This window comes from Chelonia mydas, chromosome 17 (assembly GCF_015237465.2).
Source record: "Chelonia mydas isolate rCheMyd1 chromosome 17, rCheMyd1.pri.v2, whole genome shotgun sequence".
In the NCBI taxonomy this organism is placed as follows: Eukaryota; Metazoa; Chordata; order Testudines; family Cheloniidae; genus Chelonia; species Chelonia mydas.
In genome coordinates this window covers 17,011,609-17,032,600 of record NC_051257.2, presented here as the reverse complement: position 1 = coordinate 17,032,600, position 20,992 = coordinate 17,011,609, and the positions used below count along the sequence as shown (strand labels likewise).

The 20,992-nt window shown below is 39.7% G+C and overlaps 1 protein-coding gene across 4 annotated transcripts in view; it reads right to left on the bottom strand.

The window, feature by feature from the left end:
* ANKFY1 (ankyrin repeat and FYVE domain containing 1) overlaps nucleotides 1-20,992 on the bottom strand; it is a 53,315-nt gene that overhangs the window by 9,685 nt on the left and 22,638 nt on the right. For 3 of the 4 annotated variants that reach the window (XM_037880231.2, XM_037880233.2, XM_037880232.2), the window contains exons 6-18: nucleotides 19,255-19,404; nucleotides 18,065-18,230; nucleotides 15,031-15,235; nucleotides 14,095-14,163; nucleotides 12,817-13,016; nucleotides 11,796-11,893; nucleotides 11,134-11,359; nucleotides 9,773-9,871; nucleotides 7,579-7,732; nucleotides 6,228-6,396; nucleotides 3,309-3,427; nucleotides 2,253-2,409; nucleotides 790-990 (exon numbers count right to left, since the gene is read on the bottom strand). In XM_037880231.2, coding sequence (XP_037736159.1) covers nucleotides 790-990; nucleotides 2,253-2,409; nucleotides 3,309-3,427; nucleotides 6,228-6,396; nucleotides 7,579-7,732; nucleotides 9,773-9,871; nucleotides 11,134-11,359; nucleotides 11,796-11,893; nucleotides 12,817-13,016; nucleotides 14,095-14,163; nucleotides 15,031-15,235; nucleotides 18,065-18,230; nucleotides 19,255-19,404 — 2,013 coding nt within the window. The remainder of the gene's footprint in view (nucleotides 1-789; nucleotides 991-2,252; nucleotides 2,410-3,308; nucleotides 3,428-6,227; nucleotides 6,397-7,578; nucleotides 7,733-9,772; nucleotides 9,872-11,133; nucleotides 11,360-11,795; nucleotides 11,894-12,816; nucleotides 13,017-14,094; nucleotides 14,164-15,030; nucleotides 15,236-18,064; nucleotides 18,231-19,254; nucleotides 19,405-20,992) is intronic. The other variant, XM_043531365.1, reaches the window with a different exon arrangement.

Here is a 20,992-nt window from a genome sequence, read left to right as displayed (position 1 = left end):
CATGATTATTCTTGGTGGGGCAGAGGGGAAAACCACTGTTCACATGTGCCTTAAAGGCAGAATTAAGTAGTGCACCACAGATTTTAGGATGAGGTTATACTTCACAGAAAACAAGGCTTTTAGATAGTGCAGGTAACAGATTTAACTATGCACCCAAAATACTTAATAGGTAGTTAACTTACACAAGGTAGGAGAAGACTGCTGAACAGATGTCCGAAATTTCCACCAAGAAGCCTGACAATACAGGTGAAGGTTCCACAGTTTTACATTGCATTGCTAAGTCATAATTAAGAGTGGTGTTTTCCTGCTTCAGAACAAGCTGTCCAAATGCCAGTACTTGACCAACGAAAGAGTTTAAATTTTAAGAATCATTTATAACACTGTTCTAGCATGTTTACTTCAGTAGAAGTCCATAACATAAGACAGCTTGCAACAAGTTTTATTTCACTACAAAGACTTAACGCACTGCTTCTCTTGGCTTTTTTTTTTTAATCTGTCTGGGCTCACCCTTCAATTTATGCTGAGGAAGATGTTGAGATAACATGTCTACAGGAACTGACAAGACACTATATAGAACAATGTGGACACAAAGGCTCAGCACACCACTTCAACACAGGCAGCCTTTGGTTTCCTAGCAGACCTTGCTTGCATGCCACATTGGATTAATATCTGGAATAAACTAGTTAAGAGCAAAATAAAGCATGATCTCTGCAGGGCATAGGCTACTAACACACCTGTGCATCTAGTACAGTTAAAGAACCCAGTACGAATATCATGTCCCCACCTTACCTGCTCAGCAGCTCCTGCCTCCCGCTTCAAGATTGCTTCTGCTGCTTTGTTATTCTTGTAGGTCATAGCACATGCAAATGGCGTCATGCCCTGCCGATCACGCATATTCAATCTGATTTCTGGATGTGAAATCATCAGCTGAATGATGACATTATGCTGGTTGCTAATGGCAACGTGGATTGGAGTCCTTCCCTCTGCATCCTACAAAGAGACCATCAAGTTCACATTGCATATCAAAGATACAGTAATAGGCAGAAGTTTCCTCTTGTCTCCAAGACAGACAAAAGCAGTACAGCAAGAGTGGGATATAGAGTCTCCTGATGGGGAGATTTAAAGGTACTAAATGATTTAAGAAAACAGTTAAAGCCTCTGTTATTTTAACAGTAACACAGATTGAGTCTTATTTGTTATTTGGCTTTGTCCTTGGGAAACAGACTTTAATAATCTGGACTATCTGTTCAAACAAACAGATTCACATTCTCAAATACTGCTTCTCCCTCTCCCCTAAGAGCCACACATTTTTGGAGTAATGAGTATTTAGCAGTTGTGTCCACAATATATGGCCACTAAAGAAACCATCAAGCAAATATCAGTAAGACTTACTATTTCAGCTATGGACTACTTGAACATTCCCCTCCCCACACCTCCCACCTGCCTATTTCAAGTTAAAAAGTGGTTTCTTTGCACTTCCTGCATCATGCAAGCACATTGATAATTGCTTTAGGGTCTTAGTTACCTGTTATTTTTATCTACTCTATTTGTGTTAGATATTGAGACATTTAGGACTTCGTTTCTGGAGGAGAAATAAGCACTGAAATACCAGAAAATTCCATGGATCAAGCAAACAATGCTTTAAAAAGTTGATCTAAAAGTGTCTTAATTGATGCAACATATAAACAGATACTTTCAGGATTACCTGACATGCATACTATGATGCGTTTTCAGATTGGTGAAAGTTTTGGAATGGATCACTACCTACATGCATGTAGGTACATATGGGATTGCAGTTCTAACAAACCAATGCCACACATCTAGTCAAACAGAACATTTTGGATAGTCAGGCAGGACCTTTAGGGCATATGTGCACTCTAAGTTAAGGGTTTTGTTTTTTTTTTTTAAAGAATTCTTAATGGTTTATTATTTTTTAAAAAGTCAGTTTCTATAATCCAGAGAGGAATGACAATATATGAAAAGAAAAACATCTCTGTTATGAAGTTGAACACACACGTATGACAGTTGAGTAGATCTCCCCAGTCCAATCAGACAAAATCCCTTCCTACCCATACATTTGGAAGGCTGAGCACTGAATATTCTGTTTTATTTTAGAGATGCAACATACGGACACCAAAATAGTGACAAAAAAGATCCCCATGTTAAATCAAAAAAGTCTCAAGCTAACTGAAAAGAGAGCTTACAATAGAGTGTCTTTACTTTTTGACAAAAACCTACACATTTCAACATACCTGTGCATTTACATTGGCACCAAACTCTAGAAGGCACTGTACCACCTCTTCCAGCCCCCAGCAAGCTGCCAAATGCAGAGGTGTCTGTCCATCACGAGCTTCCTCTTCTCCTTCTCCATTAGCACCTGGCTGTCTAGGACTATTTACATCACAACCACTAGAAGGAAAGCAGCAACGTACCAATCAAATATATTTCCATGGATGAATTGATACTAGCAACTCCAAACCAATATGGAAAGCTCTTTCCTTACAAGCCCTTCACTAGCAGCTATTGCATGTGCATGTGTTAAACCTCTCGCAAGAGTTCATTTTACCCTTATCTATGGTTACAGTAGCAACAATAGTGAGAATTTATACATTAACCTTCATCTTGGGAAAAGCACTTTTACTACAAAAGTGTTGAGCTTTTCATTGTTTGACAATTCAGAACAGCAACTGTGCGAGCTACCATGCAGTGTGTACCTGGTAGCTTTGATCAGTGCTTCATAAATAAAGCCTGTTCCACACTAAAGAGTAAAATCTAGACAAAAGAAAGACAGTTTAATGAGAATGATCAATCCATTAAGATTAGCGACATGTGCATACCCACTGTTAGCTCGAAACAAAATTAAGATGTACAGTTACCCTCTGCCGGTGCACCTATGCTTTGTTTGCAGACATTAAAGCATCTTTTCTGGAGTACATTAAAAGAAGTTACCAAACTGATACATTGGTTAATGCTGAACACAGCATCCACTGGGAAAGCACCACTCTCCAGTATGATGGGACAGTGCTGTTTGAAGGTTCTAAACAAGGAATGTGTGCACAAACAAAAAGTTTCCTTTGTAGCGCAATAAGGTGAGTGAGGTAATCTTTTATTGGACTAACTTCCAAACTTCTGTTGGAGAGAGATACATGCTTCTGAGCTACACCAACCTGAAGAACTGTATGGCTCAAAAACTTGTCTGTCTCACCAACAGAAGTTGGTCCAATAAAAGATATTGCCCTCACCCACCTTGTCTAATATCCCGGGACTGACATGGCTACACCACTTTGTAAAACAGACTCATATCTGACCTGCGAATAAGGAAGCATGCTATTTGTTCACTGTTTTCATCAATAGCTCTGTGCAGAAGGGTCTGTAAGCATCCACCTGGTCCTGGACCCCAGCAAGTTGCATCACAGCCATGTCTTACCTGAATTAACAATGAAGCACAATAAGCTAAGATGCCTGCATCTCACTTACACAGTCATTTGGCTATTTTTTTTTTTTTTTTTTTTTTTTTTTTTTTTTTTTTTTAAAAGAGTAGCAATGAAACGCCTCCTTCCCCACCATGATGGTGCCACCACAATTTAGGTTTTTTAGATTTTTTTATTCCTTCATTAGTTCTTGGCTTTTGTAATATATTCCCCTTGTGAAAAGGTGGATTAGGAACTGCTGTCTCTAGTCTTGTGAAATATTTGTAGGAGACTGCCATAAGGGGAACAAGTTTCAGATTTGTTTGGGACCAGATGGGTCATCCGTCCAGTAAGTGGAAGGTGGTTTGTAACTCCAGCTCATCAGATCCATGGTAACTCTCACCACACACAGCAGTAAGTGGGAGATCCAGGGCATCTAATAGCACTTCCTATAACCCCATTCACAAGGAAATTAGCTGTACGTCAAACTTTATTAGTCATGCTCAGTGAAAAGGGACCTAGAGCAGGACGAGGAACCAAATGTAAGTGCACCCTTCTAGGCAAGAATGGAAGAAGTAGTCAGTTAAAAATCATTCGGAACTATAAATGACATTGCTAGAGGACACTCATTCTTTACAGAAAGATGACATCACTCTGCCCCAACTCTTTTATGCACGTAGAAAGTAATCTACAATTCTGTCTGAACTTAAAATCGCTACATCAAACCCCATTTGTCTGGGAACAAGATCTTCTGGAATAGGAGAAAAAAACTTGAAGATAAAGCTCCTTTGAAACTCTGGCTTAAAAAAAAATTTAAAAAAAAAAGTGTGGGGGGGAGAGAAGCTGGCCAGCCAGTTCTCTCAGGAGGTATTTTGAGATGTATTAAGTGCTCATAAGCTTTCAACAAGAAGCAAGAAAGCCTTTTTAACACCACAGGAACATACCTAAGCTAAAATTAAAGTAAGTTCACTGGAATAATGTAGTCTTGTTATGAATAATGTAGTTGCACTTCCATTTGTTAAGGAGTTAACTTTGGCTATAAAAATTGCTTCAAGCTGGAGTTTGACATAAGTAATTTTTAAATTAAATGGCTATTACGATTTATTAAAAGTGATCTGCTTGCTAAGTAATATTGTAGCAAAAGCGATCAAGTTATGCAACCACAAAGGTGTCTAAAGAATAGTTATGGCAATTGAGACAACTTGGAGACATTGCTATTTAACAACTGGCTGCATAAAAACTTGCAGAACATTTACCTTTCCTAACTTCACATACATATACAGCAAGACGACTGGCATAAAAACTGGTCCAAAGTTCCCAATCGTATCATTGGGTCAGAAATGAGAGTAATTGACTTGCAGGAATAATTCTAAAAAAAGCTGCAGTTGAATATTCCTAATATAGCCTCAAATTCCATGCACATTTAGGGCACTGTTTTCCCCAAGAAAACAGTAAAAACAGGACTAATTAAATTTCAATGACCAAATACTATTTTACCATATATTTTAGAATAACAGGTACTTGGAATCTTGCTCTGCTAGGCAAGCATGAACACAAGACAATGCTTAAATTTCAGAAAAATCACATCTCTAATAATCTGAAGGAGGAGGATAGAAAATTTTAAATTTTCAAATGTACGGACTTAAAAAGTGACATCAGCTTCCCTTAGTGTTGGGGGTGCTCACTCTATCAGTAAAGTAATGAAAGTTGGAGGTGTCAACACCTTTGATGGTCAGGCCACTTGCATTTCAGAGTTTTGAAAATTTTACATTTCCAGTTTTGACCCACATATTTGTGGTTCTACATTTTATCTTCATATACTGGAACCCTTTAGAACAAGCTTTTAGATCCTTCCAGATAAGTTGCATTGATTTTAGTAGTGCTGTACTGCAGATATATTTGCTAATACTCACTGCCATTTCATCATATGCCTTATGTTTAGGCCATTCTCTGCAGTAATAGCCAAGTTTATTTATTTGAAAGTTAGTCTTCCCATCTCAATATAGTATGTATTGGTCCCACACAAAAAATCATAGGCTTAAAAGAAGCATTCTTATGGAGAACAGTTATGAAGCCAAAATTTCTCAACTTGTCAGCTTTTTAAAAAACCTTCTGATTTAGAGTTACAGTTCTTTTCCTCTATTTACAGGTCCCTTGCGGAAGTAACCTCTGAAATACCCTCATGTCTCCAACAAAGAGGACCTAATAGCAGTAAGAGCATTGCTAGATCCCCTAATGCTTGCATGAGATCTTGTCGGGGGTGGGGGTGGGCACAAGTTGAAGCCCGTTAAACTTTATAAAAACACCAAACATGTTAAAAACCTGATGCAGCAGTAAGAGTTACATGAGGGTATGTATAAGCTTTAGTGTACCTTTACAGACTAGATCCCATACAGAAAGATGAGCATGTGGTCCAGCAAATACTTAATTCCTGCAGTACCACATTTTTGTTGGTTCTTGACATTTTCCAACAAGTTCAAGGAACCTAAAAACACTAGGGAGGGCAAAGGATGATATAGATTCAAGAGTCATGAAAGCTTAAAGACTACATTGGGAGGTGTGTGCTGGTAGGGGGCATTTAAGTTTTGACTAGAAACAAAACCAAGAGTTTGAAGAAGAAGTCTTCCAAAAAAGTTTAAAAGCTTACTTCGGTACCAGATTTGACAATGCTATAGAAGCCCATATGTTGCTATTGATTTTTACACCATTAGCGTACTAGAAATTAATTTGGCTTCTCAACAGAATTTGATGACTAGTGAACCACAAAATCTGACAAACGTAAACAATTTAAGGACACAGTGAAAATGCTTGTCTTACCAGAGTCGATGCAATGTCTTCCAAATTATTTTCCAGGGCAAGCCATAGTGGAGGATTCCCTTTCTCATCTGGCACGGACATGTCTGCCCCTCTGGTACAAATAGCATCAACCACAAGGGGAAGCTGGTTTTTTATAGCTAGCTGAAGAGCTGTCTCTCCATCCTTAGTTCTGTAATATGCACAGTTGCTGTATAAGGTCTATTGTCACCTCATTAAAAATAGACATTCTGTTGCAATGATTTATTGGCAGACCAATGAGTATCAGCTCTTGATTCATATACTTGGGTTTTAAACTCCTTGGTTAAAAAAAGCATCTAGTTTAAGACACTTAGGAAGGGCATATCAACACATTTAGTCACTATCCACAAGCTTACTGTGTCTTTTCACTGTTTTTTGCAACAATTATCACTGCCATAATGTTAAAGGTGCTGTATTAATGGACAGCATCAAGATGCTGTTGGGCATGTCTGTCTCCGGTACACTTAGATAACATCTGTTGAAACCAAAGATTGCTTTTTAGGGAAGTTACTGCCAGGGAGCAGAGTCATCCATAATGAACCACTACGTCAGAGCAAAGGTGAACCAGAGGCACTGGATTGACAGGGAGGTTTGGCATTAGTCCAGCGGTGTCACTTGGCCTGTTGACTGGCTCCCACCCATGAGGTGTTTATCTTACATTTCATTATTTTATGTTTCTGGCCATAATGATTTGGAAGAATGTCTTCCAAGGATGAATCAAGTGTAAACCAACGCTAATGGTCTTCCTGAGTCTGCAGACATTAACAGCTCTAAAGACCCGAGGTGCTTCCATTCCTCTTACTGGGGTGAGAATTTTGAAACCTATTGCTGAAGACTGGATTCTCAGATTTAAGGATTCACGTGATTTTGTAAAGTTACTAGACCTGGGCACCTGCACACACAAGTTTCAACAGAGAGCAGATATAGCACTGAAAGAATTTCATGACCCTCTCTCCCCATATCACTACACTGAGTGACTCAAAGTACAAACACCAATAGTAACTAAAAAGTTGAGTTAATGCTAAGGTCATGTTCTAACCCTTATCTTTGGGCAAGCCTCCCTTTGCTATCTGTAGGAAATCTGACATTGATAGAGGATAGTATGTGTTACCAACTTGGTAGGTTGTCCATCAACCATAATTAAAAATATAACAACTTCTCCCAAAATGAGAAACTCCCAATATCTTTGAATTGAGATCAAGAATTAGGCACTTTTTACTCTTGAGCTGTTCATTTAGAGGCAGCTTAATTCAACCACTTTTCCCATGTATTCTTCCAATTCAGAGCTACATCAACAGATATAAAAAATAAAAAAAAAAACCAAACATCTTACCTGACATTTATATCTGCTTGATGTTCCAGCAAGAAGAGAGCACTCTTGCTATCCTGTCTCTGTATTGCCATATGTAACAGAGTCTGTCCATCTGACATGGTGTCATTGATGGATGCACCAGACCCAAGTAGCTGAGCTGCTATCGTGTGCATGCCTGGAAAGTGACAGCTTGTTAATATTTATCCCTACAGAAACTGAGTTACAATAAGGATCCTCTGTAAAGGTTTTATCCATGAAGATATTAGTATCAACACCTTTCAATTTTTAATATAGTGAAAAAATTAACCTGAAACTTGCTTCAAATTGAAATAAAAATCTTTAAATATATTTTGATATAAAGCAATAGGTAAAACTCAGTCTCTACCTGTAAACCATCACTAGCTAATTTTAACATTAGTACAATTATCTTCACAAGTATGTGAGGTGGTAAATTTTTCCATCAGCCACACTTCTAATGCCCCTGTTTAAGGTTGTTTGTCTGTCTTAAATGGAAAGTGGATTTAGTATTCATGAATATTAGAACACTTGGAGCCAGGTATAGCCAGGGGCTTCCAGCATAGCTCTGATGATACTTCTTTAGCTTGACCTTCATCACCATGGCTAGTCTAACTCTAGGCCTCTCCTGATCAGAGGGTGACAGCAGCTAAACTGTAATGATTTATGTTGTGAATAAAAATGTAGCTAGAATGAGACCATTGTTTTTCCCTCTAACTGAAGACAGGATTTGAATTTGGCTAAAAACAGCTTAGTGCACCAGCTTTACATCTCACTTTGACATTTCATCTTTGGCACTCCTAGAATCCTAAGTGTCCGTCATTATAGTATTTAGGTGCCTAACCTATCGCACTGCCATAGTTCCAGAACTACACTTAAAAATGCCAAGCTAGAATAAAGACATCAGTGGAATCTATTTTGGCTATTATTGCTTTTAAGATAATTAAACTGATCCAAAATAGGACACTCAATATAATGCATAAATATCCCAGCTATTACATGATCTCAAGTGGCTGTGTACCAAAATGTCTGACTGCAAGTAAAATTAAGCATATTGGCTTGTCTTTGATGAAGTGCAGATCTCACTGACAAAGAGCCAGAAAGCTATCTTACAGTACACGGAGGCAACACAAACGAAGTGATGGCTAGATACAAGTGTCAGAGCCAGGAGTTATGGACTTGTCGGATTCATTTAAGTGGAAAATAGCTTTGGAAAAAGGAGGAAAGGGAACATATCCCCACCCCTAGACTGAGGAAAGGGTACGTTTTCCTTTTACATGTACAGCACTATGCCTTCCATGTGCCTGAAAAGGGGGGAGGGGGCAGTCTTTCCATCTGCTGGCTCATTACTCTCAGTGTATGAAGCAAGCCAAAAGACAGATCTGTCATACAAAGTAGATACAAGGCTTTAAAAAGTGGCTATAAACTTAACCCTAAGTGTTCTCTGAACTTTGCACCATGGAACTACAGTGAATTTCCATTAATTCCTCGGATAAACTAGAGGAAATAAAATCTTAAACAAGGTGTCTTAAAAAAAAAAAACAACCCTTCCTCCCCCAACAATGAAAGATACACTAAGTCTCTGAAGCCTGGAGTTGGACAGTTACTGTACTATAAGGCCCTTAGTTTTTACCCAAAGTATTCCTGGGTTTTACAAAAGCTGTTTGTTGTTTGTTACTGATTTTTCACCCAAATTTTGGGCCACTCGAGTAAATGACAATATTTATTATGTTAAGAAAATCCAATATGTTAGGTTTATTCCCCTTAATAAATTAGGTTAAGTGTAAATGCAATGTAAATGTAAGTGTTAAATAAGTTATTGTAGTGGAAGATATCCATGCATGTATACATGCACTGTTAATGAACAGTTCAAGAATTAAAACCAGAGCATTAAACTGCTTTTACTTTCAACATGTAGTTCTCTATTAGTTTTTTCTTTCTGTCTTCTTGTCCCAATGTTAACCCTGATATTTACTCAGAAAACTGAAATGTTTTGCATCAGTTTTACCCACTTTTCTATCCATTCCTGCAAAGTTTTAAATAAAATGAACAAAAACACAAAGGGCCTTGACTATACAGTAGTTCCATAAACAGAAAAGAGCGATTGTCAATACAATTCCCCTCCTGACTTGTGTGTAGGATTCACAGTAAGTCTCACAATTATTTTTCCCACAAAGACTGAGAATTTATAAATCCTTACCAGTCCATAATGCCAGTCCCAATACTGTCTGGTCTCTAGAGTCCTTGAGACTGAAGTCAGGAATGATTTGCAAGTTGTTGGTAGCATGAAGGGCATTAGCTGAAAGACAACACCACAGAATTTGAACCAATGTTAAAAAAGCGTTCCTGTATTTTTAAGCATCAATCTCAAAACCTGTTTGCTATACTTGGATTTCAACTGACCCAAATGACCAAGTCACTTTTTGCAAGCGTTACAAAAATTTTCCCCAAGTTAAGTAGCTCTTAGGATATTTAAGGGAAAGTTGTTGGCAATTCTCAATGCTCGACATCCTTCACCCATAATGTAAAAAATAATATGATGCCAATAACTTCCCAGGATTTTAATCAAGTCCTGCCTCCCAAGGAAGAGCAGAAATATCCATCCACTGTCCTTATGTATTTGCTGCAATTAGACATCTAGACATAAGTCAAAGGTGAGCAAACTACAGCCTGTGGGCCACATTCCTGCCCAGCCCCTGAGCTCCCGGCCGGGGAGGCTAGCCCCCGGCCCCTCCCCTGCAGCCTCAGCATGCTGTGCCACCGATGCTCTGGCCTGCCGCTCCTGCCGGGCAGGGCAGCAGCATGGCTGTGAGCTCCTGCCACCTTGAGTGGCATGGTAAGGGGGCGGGGAGGGGTTGGATAAGGGGCAGGGGATCCCGGGAGGTAGTCAGGGGACAGGAGGGTTGGATAGGGGGTGAGGTCTTGGGGGACGGTTGGGGCAGGAGTACCATGGGGGGCAGTCAGGTGAAAAGGAGCGGAGGGTTGGATGGGGCAGATAAGGGGCGGGCTCCAGGCTGTTTGGGGACGCACAGCCTTCCCTACCCGGCCCTCCATAAAGTTTTGCAATCCCAAAGTGGCCCTTGGGCCAAAAAGTTTGCCCACCCCTGTGATATGTAGTTACAAAGATCCTAGCCTGGAGTCCTGCCATCCACCTGAACTGAATATTTTTCTTCTTGGTGACACGAGTTTACAATTTTCTATTGTTAGTCTGAAACACAGGGCAAGAAAGAAACTGAAGGAGTCAGTATTTGTGTGGGTGTCTTCCACCTCCCACATTCTAAGTCCAGCCTCCAAGACTACAGATCTATCCTGGCACTCCCTTTACACAGCAGGGGAGTATATTAAATTATGGAAAAATACAGAACTAGACATTCCAAAGTTTCAGCTTGTGCTAAACTAGCAACTGAGAAGTTACTCTTGGAAAACAGTAAAGCTAAATAATACTTGGCCTACAGGGAGATAGATCAGACTCATATAATAGGATTTGTAGCTTGCCATGGTATGCAAGTTGCCGTAATCACACCATCCAGTAGCAGCAGTACAGCTTGAACAAAAGCCTACCTTTCTGCTCCAGTATGACTGATACCACATCCGGGTGGTTATATGCTATAGCCATATGAAGGGGAGTCTGCAGATACACATTCTCTGACGCAGGTGGTGAGGATGCATCCTTCTGACTAGACGCTGCTTCTTCAGTCTGGATATTAGGATTGGCTCCTTGTTGTAGAAGCTCTGCTGTAAGATTTGATAGGCCATGCCGACAAGATGTATGCAATGGAGTTTCTCCCTTTAAACAGAAATAAAAAAACGTTTAGGAGTTCTGAAACCAACAGTTAAAAACAGGAAGCCCCCCTCAGTTAGAATGGTGTACAGCAGCTTCCAAGACTGCTTTGTTTATTGTGTACTAGTAAACACTATACTCAACTAGCCTAATTTTAACTGAATTTCAGCATTTCTAAACATGGACTGTTGACAGGCATTATTGGGAGAGAAGTGTTAACACATCACTGCAGTATGTAATGCCATGGGAACAGAGTACAATTGTCTGTACACCACAATGTGGTCATCACCACTCTAGCATTCCAGATTTTCATCAACTGGTTTAAAAAACCACCCACACACCACATACAGTATGGTGGGGTTAGTTACACCTGGATTCTGCCGGGGGGGGGGGGGGGGGGGGGAAGAGAAGAGAAGGGTAATAAAATCTAAATTTCTCTTACCCATTTGTTTCTATGGTTCACTTTTGCCCCATGGGTTGCCAGGAAGAGAGCAGCTGCCTCATTTCCTGCCCCAGCTGCTCTCTGCAATAAGCAATTTCCTAAAAGGGAATATGAAAAATGCATGCAGCGTTAAAGTACTATCCACTGATTTAAAGTTATAATTTCGAACATCTCTAGTATCCTACCCCCAAGAGATTTAGAACTTGGAAGACCTGTAGCAGAGATGCTGCTTATTGAAGGATATGCATGTCTGATCAGTCCCTTCAACATTACATTTGTTTCCAAGCTGCCACTACAGAATAAGCGACACATTTTGGAAAGGAAGGGAGGACAACTACAGGACTTGAACGGCATGGAATATTCCTGACTTCACGGACCATCTCAGGATTTTCCACCCATTCTATAAGCCTCCCCCTGTGACAGCATCTAATTCTCATCAGGGAGCATATACATGAACTCCTTTCAAAGTTTTATTTAGCCATTTATGGTTTAAGTTATTTTAGCTTAAGTGTGCAGCTATGAATCCGCATTCTAGACAATATATAGCAGGGTTTAGAGTCACTGTGCCTTCCAAGTCTATCCTCTAAAGATTTTTGACCAATTCTACCCTATTAAGGTTACAATAATAGGGCCTGTGGCACTTCAGGCCTCAGTAGAGCCAACCCCCCCTCTCCCTCCCACCTTACTTTGAAGCAAGATGCTATAGATAAATTCATGGAGGATAGGTCCATCAATGGCTATTAGCCAGGATGGGCATAGAGGATATCCCTACCCTCTGTTTGCCAGAAACTAGGAATGAGCGACAGGGGATGAATCACTTGATTATTACCTGTTCTATTCATTCCCTCTGGGGCACCTGGCACTGGCCACTGTTGGAAGACAGGATACTGGGCTAGATGGACCTTTGGTCTGACCCAGTAAGGCCACTCTTATGTTATTAAATGAGCATTTATTCTAATTGCTGCATTTGTGACCTGGTCATCCAACCTTTTGTCTAACCATGAATACAAACCTCTTTTACCTGTTACTATGTCAGGTGCATCTGTATTGCTGCCTCGCTGGATTAGTCTTGCTGCAAAGCTATTCTCATCAAAGGAGGTTCCATTTACAACAGGGACATCGTCAAAAGGGTTTATAGACAGGTCAGAAGACACTTTGATATACTGAACTGCAAGCCACAGAGCTGTGCTTCCCTCATGATCCTTCAATTCTAAGTCTAATCTAACAAATAAAAAAGTTACATTTTTAGATAGCCTCTAAAAAAAATTTTAAAGCCCCCCCCACACACTGTACCAAGGAACACCTTCCAAGAATCTGATCAGTAAGACTCCATTAAAAAGAACCACCATTACATAGTTCTATAACCACAGCTGCTAAGGTCTTACTAAGACCACTATTCCTTAGACCTGTATTTACAGGCTTTTAAACCCAATGGTGAAATTAAACTGAACAAGGGAAAAAAATTCTGAGGCTACAGTGAAACCTGTCTTATGACCACTCTAAGATAGTCACTTAAAAGGGGCAGGTTTCTGTTGGAGATATAGCACTAAAGACTCCGTTGTAGATTCTATACACATGTAACTACACATTTTACCTAGAGCATGCATGAAGGGACTGCTCTCCTGAAGGCATCTGAAGGGCCCTATTAGTCTCCCAAGGTTAATGGGAGTCACTCCCCATGGAGCTGAACTGGACCCAAGAAGGATTTCAGACTAGCTATCTCAAGAGCTTGATAATGGCTCATCCATTTTGCAATTCTAGTTCAGAGTAGTACTGCTTTATTTTACCTACCCCCAAAGACATTGCTGTGCACTTCACTTCTTTGCAAACTAAGGTAGTATTAGAGGGGGAAAAAGCTTTTTTGCCTCCTCTATACCAAGCCAGAACACCAACTTCCTTAGCAATACAAGTTTCCATTTGAAACTTTGTATGTAATAGCTAGCTCTTATATAGCTCTTATCAGTAGACCTCCATAATGCCTTCCAAAAGGAGGTCGGTAAGAATATCCCCATTTTTACAGATGGGCAAAATGGAGGCACAGAAAAGGTGAAGTGACTTGCCTAAGGTCACCCAGCAACAAAGCTAGAAATAGAACCAAAAAGTGTCATAGGCCACATTACCTCATGCAGACTTGCACAATTTTGCATCCACAGAATCTGGCATCTAAGGAATGCTGAGTGGCTAGGATTATTGTTTAACAAAAGAAATAGCTTACAGCTATTCATTCCTCTCCACTGTATGACGTGGTTTGGAGTACCCTATTCAAATTAAAACCTAAAAAATAAACAAACAGACTTACTGTTTGCACTGGAGAAGCTGACTGAATACAGGATCATTCCTAACAACAATTGATGCATGTAATGGGGTCCTGCAGAGAGAGAGTCAACTACAATTAGGAAGACATTTTTCTGACATCAAGATCTAATTTCACATTTCCATACAAGTTTGGAGACTCAGGTCAGACTTTGCTCCTCCAGCACCTGCCCACTGACTTTCAAAGTCAAAGGCCAAGTACAAATCTGTCTCAACAGAAAAGGAGGTACCAGAAGCCTGTTTGGATTGGTGAAGACCCAAGCAGTTTAGCTCTGTCAATCTTAGGCAGCACCCTGAAGATTTCACTTCCCCTAATGGTAAATTTGGGTCTTTCAGATTGTTACCTTAGTCCATTTCCTAGTACTCAGACCTAGCAGTCTTGCACATTCCACAGCCTACTACTGTTCTTTGATATGACATTTGTTACCCTACCAAAAGAAAGCTTCAAAATGTTTTTGCATATAGGACTCAAAAGTGTGGCTGTGCCCAGAGTACCTAGCAAAAACTGTATCTTTGTTAGCAAGCTAAGCTGATATCCAGGGGATCCCAAACACTTTGTGACAACTGTTTGCTGTTTTGTCTCACCTCTTATTTCCATTGCTTAACTATATATTGCTGATCAGTAAAGTGTACAATTGTTCTCCATGTATTTCACCAGCCACTTCCCTCCTTCACCTCCTTTCGAAGGCAATGCCTTCAGTTCGGTAATGCCTGACAGAAGAATGCTACTTACTAAAATACCATTGTCTACCAGTGAGATGAGGGTATCTGCAGGTCTCCCATTGAAATAATCCAGCTTGATCTTTTTTGAGACATCTCCTGGTCTATTCCCATGAAGGTACAGAGCCTTCTCAGTAAGCTGCAGCACACTGATTAGATAGACATGGTTACCAAAGCTAGACACTGCTACCAATATATTCACCTTCCTTTGCAGTCTTGCATGTTTGGATTGGCTCCAGCCTGTAAGAGGGACTCTGCAATCTGTGCCATCTCTGACATCACATCTGGCAAGTGCTTCTTGGGGCTGTACGATGCAACAAGGTGTAGAGGAGTCTCCTGGTCTCCCAGTGTAGCAGCATTCACACGGGCACCATTTTTAATGAGAAAATTGGCAGCAAACTTATCTCCTTTTGGGACGGGCAAAAGGGAGAGATTACACATCTGATTTTAAGATTCATTATATGCTCTACATAAGCTATTTTCAGCAGGTTGCAATCTGCATTAGTTACATAGGCATCATGAAATGTGTTCTTGTATAAAAGTGCTGCTTGATATTAAGTTCCTCCCTGCTAGAAGCCAACAGCTGCAATGTACACTGTAAAGCTTATGTCAGGCTGGCCCCTCCAAAAGATGCTAAGGGGGAAAATGTAAGGGGCTTCCTTAGAAAGCCAGTGTTTGCTACTAGAAGGTTAACTTAAGTCTGTTTGAACTAGAACATAACTACTTGGCCAAAACGTTTTAGGGCATACTGGAGCGAGTTCCTTAGTTCCTATGCCAAAATTGTGTCGTGTCAGTTAGAGAAAAAGGTTCTTCTCCCCATTGTCCTGCTATGGCAATGATCCTTTATGGTGTCATAGGACAACAGCAACAGATAAGAGTAGTTTACACAAGTTAAAGTTTGTTATATAAAGCAATAGGAAAGTCTCATTCTAGCTATTCTTAAGCTTTTCAGAGTGTAAGTCTGTATGACAGGCTATAGCTATAGGTCATTTTGGTTCACACTTCCCTCTAGTTCAAAAGCTATCAGTCTGGGTGACATCAACAGGTATCAGAGGCTGCTAGCATCACGTTGCTAAACTGGAGAGAGTCTGGGTATGTGGAACAGCTTGAGCCACTGCTCTAGTTATTTAAGATATTTACATTACACTGTAGTGCCTACAGAAATCAGGGCCCTATCATGGTAGGTACTGTACCTAAACGTTTTAAGAGATTTCCTGCCCAAAGAATTTAAAATCTGCCCAGACAAGCCAGAGAAAAGTAGTATCCCCATTTTACAGAGAGATGAAGTAACTTTCCACAGTCAGAGACTATTTGTGGGAGACCTGGGAATTGACCCATAAAGGCCAGGTCCCAGTCCAGTGCCTCAAAGCCATCCTTCCTTCCCCTGCCATGTTTGGTTAAGTACAAGAATGCGCTTCCAGAAGTTACTTGTCTTTAAAAACATTTTTCCTCTGCATGCTTCCAAAAAGGGTTCACAGGTAGCAGTTTTGATATGGCAGCGAATCATACATCAGCAGCTTTGTATGCTCTCTCTATAGTTAAGGTCCCATTAAAAAAAGTGGGATTTTTCAGGAATCTGAGTAACTTCCCTCTCAGTCAGGAGAAGTTAGGCTGATCCTGGAAATAAAGTCAGATCATTGGTTTGACTCACAGTCTGTTCCACCAGAATACAACTAAAGTCAAACAGGATGCTATAGTAATACAAATAAAACAGTAACTATTTGATTGCATCTTCAAGTACCAGGAAGTAGTCAACTGCAAGATTGAAAGATCGGTTTCAAAGTAACTGGCAAGAAAATATAACTTAAGTATTCATGTTTAAATGCTAAAATTAAGAAGTTTGACAGTGGTGAAGCCCTGAGAGAGTTACCCTTCTGCAAGGTTTACACGTGGGAAGGCAGCATTTAATAAAACCACGAAAAGCCAGTTCCTAGAAGGCCTTGGCAGTGGGAGTCAAGAGTAATCAGCTCCCTTGCAAGTCATGCTTGGCATTTCCTAGGATCATGCCTCCCTGCCATACTCTACTGGTAGAGTTAGTGTGACTAGCCTTAGGTTAATTGCAGTTAATGAAGGAGCTTTGCTTGGCCTTTTGAACTCCTAAACTACTTCAGATGTAGATAAGCTGTTTGTATGAAAACTGAGAAACATCCCTGTGGGAAGCATTAATTTACTGTTCACCAAGTGAACACACAAGCAACAGCAGCATCCTACTGCAGCCAGTCAAAGCAAAGAAATAATGACTGCAACAACAAAAGGCTAAGTAACATACAATGCGGTCACTAGGGTTTATACTGGAGAGACTCATGCTGCCCTATCTGGTCAGGAAAGATGTAAGCCAAGAAGGTGTTTCTCTGTTCTTAAGCCTCCTGAGCATTACTGCCATGGAAACTGCTTCCTACTTGGTTCTGTGAATACTCACATGTATCTGCTTTCCTTCTTCCAGTGTTGATAGCAGCTCAAGAGTCTTCAAGTACAGTCACTGACTTAAGTACCAATGATACTTTATTGCCCACTGGAACTTGAAGTTAGTCACCTATACAAACATCTGCCTACTATTGACTGTCATAAAAGACTAGGGTCCTCCTCTAACCAGCTGATTGGGGGGCAGGCCACTACTGTCTGCAGGAAGGGTGAGAAGCTACTCTCCCTATTAGCTATGCAATCCTGAAAGGGGGGTGGCGGGGGAGGGAGAAAATAAAAAAAATGAAAAAAAATAGGGAAGAGACTCTTCTCACCTCTCCTAGATATATCTGCATGAGCTATTGAGGTTTTAGCCAGTCTAAACAACTTACTAGGCACTGAGAGTCACTCCTCCATTAAATGGAATTAGGATTCGAACATCCACGTTTGGAATTCTCTGCCCCCTCACCCCCACCCCACTATTTCTAGGACAACACCAAAGTAGTTTGTATGAGAAACTAGCAGTTTCATTTCAGTTGCCAACCCAGCAAGCAAGGTGTTTACTTCCAAAAAGAATCCTTTTCATGAAGCTTAATGCTGTCATTTTATTCATGTTAATATTATTTATATTAACCTAAGCCTGGGACTTCAGCTGCCTTCTTTTGCCAAAGAACTTTTGAAACTAAAATTGAGTCATTGACAGAAGATATTAAGAGATGCATTAAAAAAAAAAAAGCAAACACCAGTCTCAATTAGGATATACTTACTACTGGAAAAAGTTGCAAAAGCAAGTTACCATTACAGTATAGGATAACCTTTGTATTCAATATCCTTACCTCTTTGGATGGCTTTGTGTAACAGACTCCAGCCTTTCTTGTCCACCATATCCACATCAGCTTTGTAGTTGACCAGTGTGGTTGCAATACTTTCCAATCTTCGAGAGAGGGCTAAATCTAAAGCAAGGTCTCCATTGTGATCCAGTTCATTGAGCTTCCCAGGCAGCTACCAAAAAAACCCACACACAAACAAAAAAACACCCCACAATTTAGTGGGCTGACAAATATATGCAGGGGAGCATTCAGAATATGCAGCTTAAAGTTGCATATTGGATAACGATGATTACTGTTAAAGGAAAGTTTCAATGTAACAAACGCTAGTACTATATCTAATTAAATCTCTTTAGAGACTTATCTTACATACACAGAGTAAACAAAGAGACTATCTTGAGACTGAATTAAAGCACAACTGAGAGCAAGTCCTCTCTAATTGGAAAGCTGATCCTGAAGTTAGTTTTGAAACAATTAATTAGTTTTGAAATTTGGTCTTCAAGTTTATGAGAAGGCAGAATCTGTCCCTCAGGGATTCTCTACTGGTCAGAGTTGTATAAGTGGAGATACTGAATTAGATTTTCAACAGCTCTCAAGCCATACATTTATACTGAATCACATAGGGAAACTAATGTGTTTTGTGACTTCAGAAGAGACTTAGCAGTACATGTTATTTCTTCAGATGTAATGGTTTCAAAGAAAGTGGCAAATATACAATAGAAAGGAACTGAGCAAGCATTTAACAAAATTAACTAAAAAAGGTCACACTATTACCATAGTCCTAATGGCAAGAAAAATACAAGTTATATTACCGTGTAAAGGATATTAAAGGTACTGGATTTATACTGGTTTTGTCCATGGATGTCATTTCAACACCTGTAGCTGAAATGCTTGTATCATACCAGACAAGTACACTCCATCCTCATTCCTATTAATACATGGTATTTTTATACAGCACCTTGCAAACATTAACTAGTGAATTCAGTACCTTTGAGATAGGTAGCTAAACATTATGTGCTTTCTAAACAAACTCTCAGTATGTTTCTTTTCTTAAACTTCTATGATTTCCTTCACAGTATGTCACTCTCCAGTCCTTCAAGTCAAGTTGACAGTTAAAGTGCCCAAGCACATACCTAGCATCAAAGAAAAATATGTCTAGTTCACTCCATTTCAAACAGATACAGTAAAGCTCACCATACCTGTGAATCCATTTCAATAAGATACAGGAAAACAACATCTTCTCTCTCCACTTTAATAGCTTTATGCAAAGGATATTCAGTTTTGGATTTGAACATTTTATACAACAGCTGAGCACTCATACTGCTGAAGTCTTCTTTCCGCAAGTCATCCTGTGAGTAACAAGAAGAAATCAAAGTGAAATTGGCTTGTTTCCATATTGATGCTCGTACTTTTTGTTTGTATTAAGCAGAGTTTTGGTTGTTTGCCCTTCACAGTAATGTTGTAGTATGGAATGCTGAAGATAACTGATTTCAACGCTCCATTTGGCTCTGCTTTGGAGAGGTGTGTGACATGTACAAAGGGCTCACGGGAATTGTCTTAACAGATTTCTGCCATCCAGTGGTAATACAACAAGTCTTTCTGTAAATCTGGGAAGAGATAGTTGTGAATGTTCTGATTTTACATCTACCTACTTTGAAATTTCAACTATTAGTTCTAATGGAAGTTGCTTAAATTTGCATACTTACAGAAAGACACCTGAAAAATGCATTTTTAAATCCTCCTTCTGAGAAATAAAGGGCACTTTATTAAAAAAAATGTAAAGGTATTACAGACTGAACTAGTAAGAGTTCCACAGTTGTTAGAGGCCTTCCTCCAAAAAGTTTGTCTGCTTAAGACAGCCTTTGCACACCTATCTAGTGGAGCATAGTTTGCTCCTTCACACTTCCCATCCACTCGCACAATTGTAAAACACTCATTTTTCCAAAGTAGATAATGAACAAACATCACTCCTTTTCTGTATTTAATATTTGGAGAAAGTATATACCCTGAAATCTAAATACCAGAGGGTCTTTCTAGTAACTGGGACTATTCTAAAGACACAGGTCCATTTGGCCACTGAAGAATGATGGTTTTCATGGAGAGGTTCGGATCCTGCCCTCAGAATTGATAAGCAAGTCTATTTACTTGAAAGCAGAGGTGAACAGTTCACTTTTGGAAAGTAATAACGAGCAGCCCAGTGTGTTCTAGGATGAAAGAAGTGCCACCCTGAAGCTCAGATAGTATGTATCAAGAGTTGCTCTTTGTTTCTGGCCCATAAATGCTGCCAACAGCTGTACTGCATGGTTAAATACAAAAGCCTTCACCATCTAAGGTAGCGAAGATTATCCTCTGCCAAAAATGCAGTCATTATTGATGGTATTTTTGGACAGAAAATAAAAATCCAGATAAATCTGATTTCCAGAAGTTACACTGAAAGTTACTGTAAGTCTTGTAAACCCAAATATAGGAGCTTGCTGTTAGCAGATAAAATAAGACTTCCAGTTATGAACAATCCTTTGTCATTTGGTTAGACAAACTTTCATAACCTGACCTTGGAGAGAAGAAAAGTAGAAGTTTGTATATCAAAAATGCAAAATTGCCTAGAACTCCTGTGTTGGAAAAGAAATTGGAAGCTAAGTATGTAGCTTTTTATGGCTTGGCTACTACTTCTGATGGCAATTTTAAGAGGGGAAATCTGTTTGTGTAAAAGCAAGAATCCCAAATTCCCCACAGTCCAATGATGGGCAAACCTCAGACTGTTCAGAATTCACTGTACTTATACCAGTCTGAACTGGTAGGACCCATTAAACTTGGCTGAAAACTGAATCTTGCTGGAAAGCCATTTCAATAACTAACTTCTTGCCATAGTTTCATTTCTACTAAGTCAGTTTCAGTACTTTTGATCCCAGAAGAAAACAGGCACAGGAAGATAAAAAC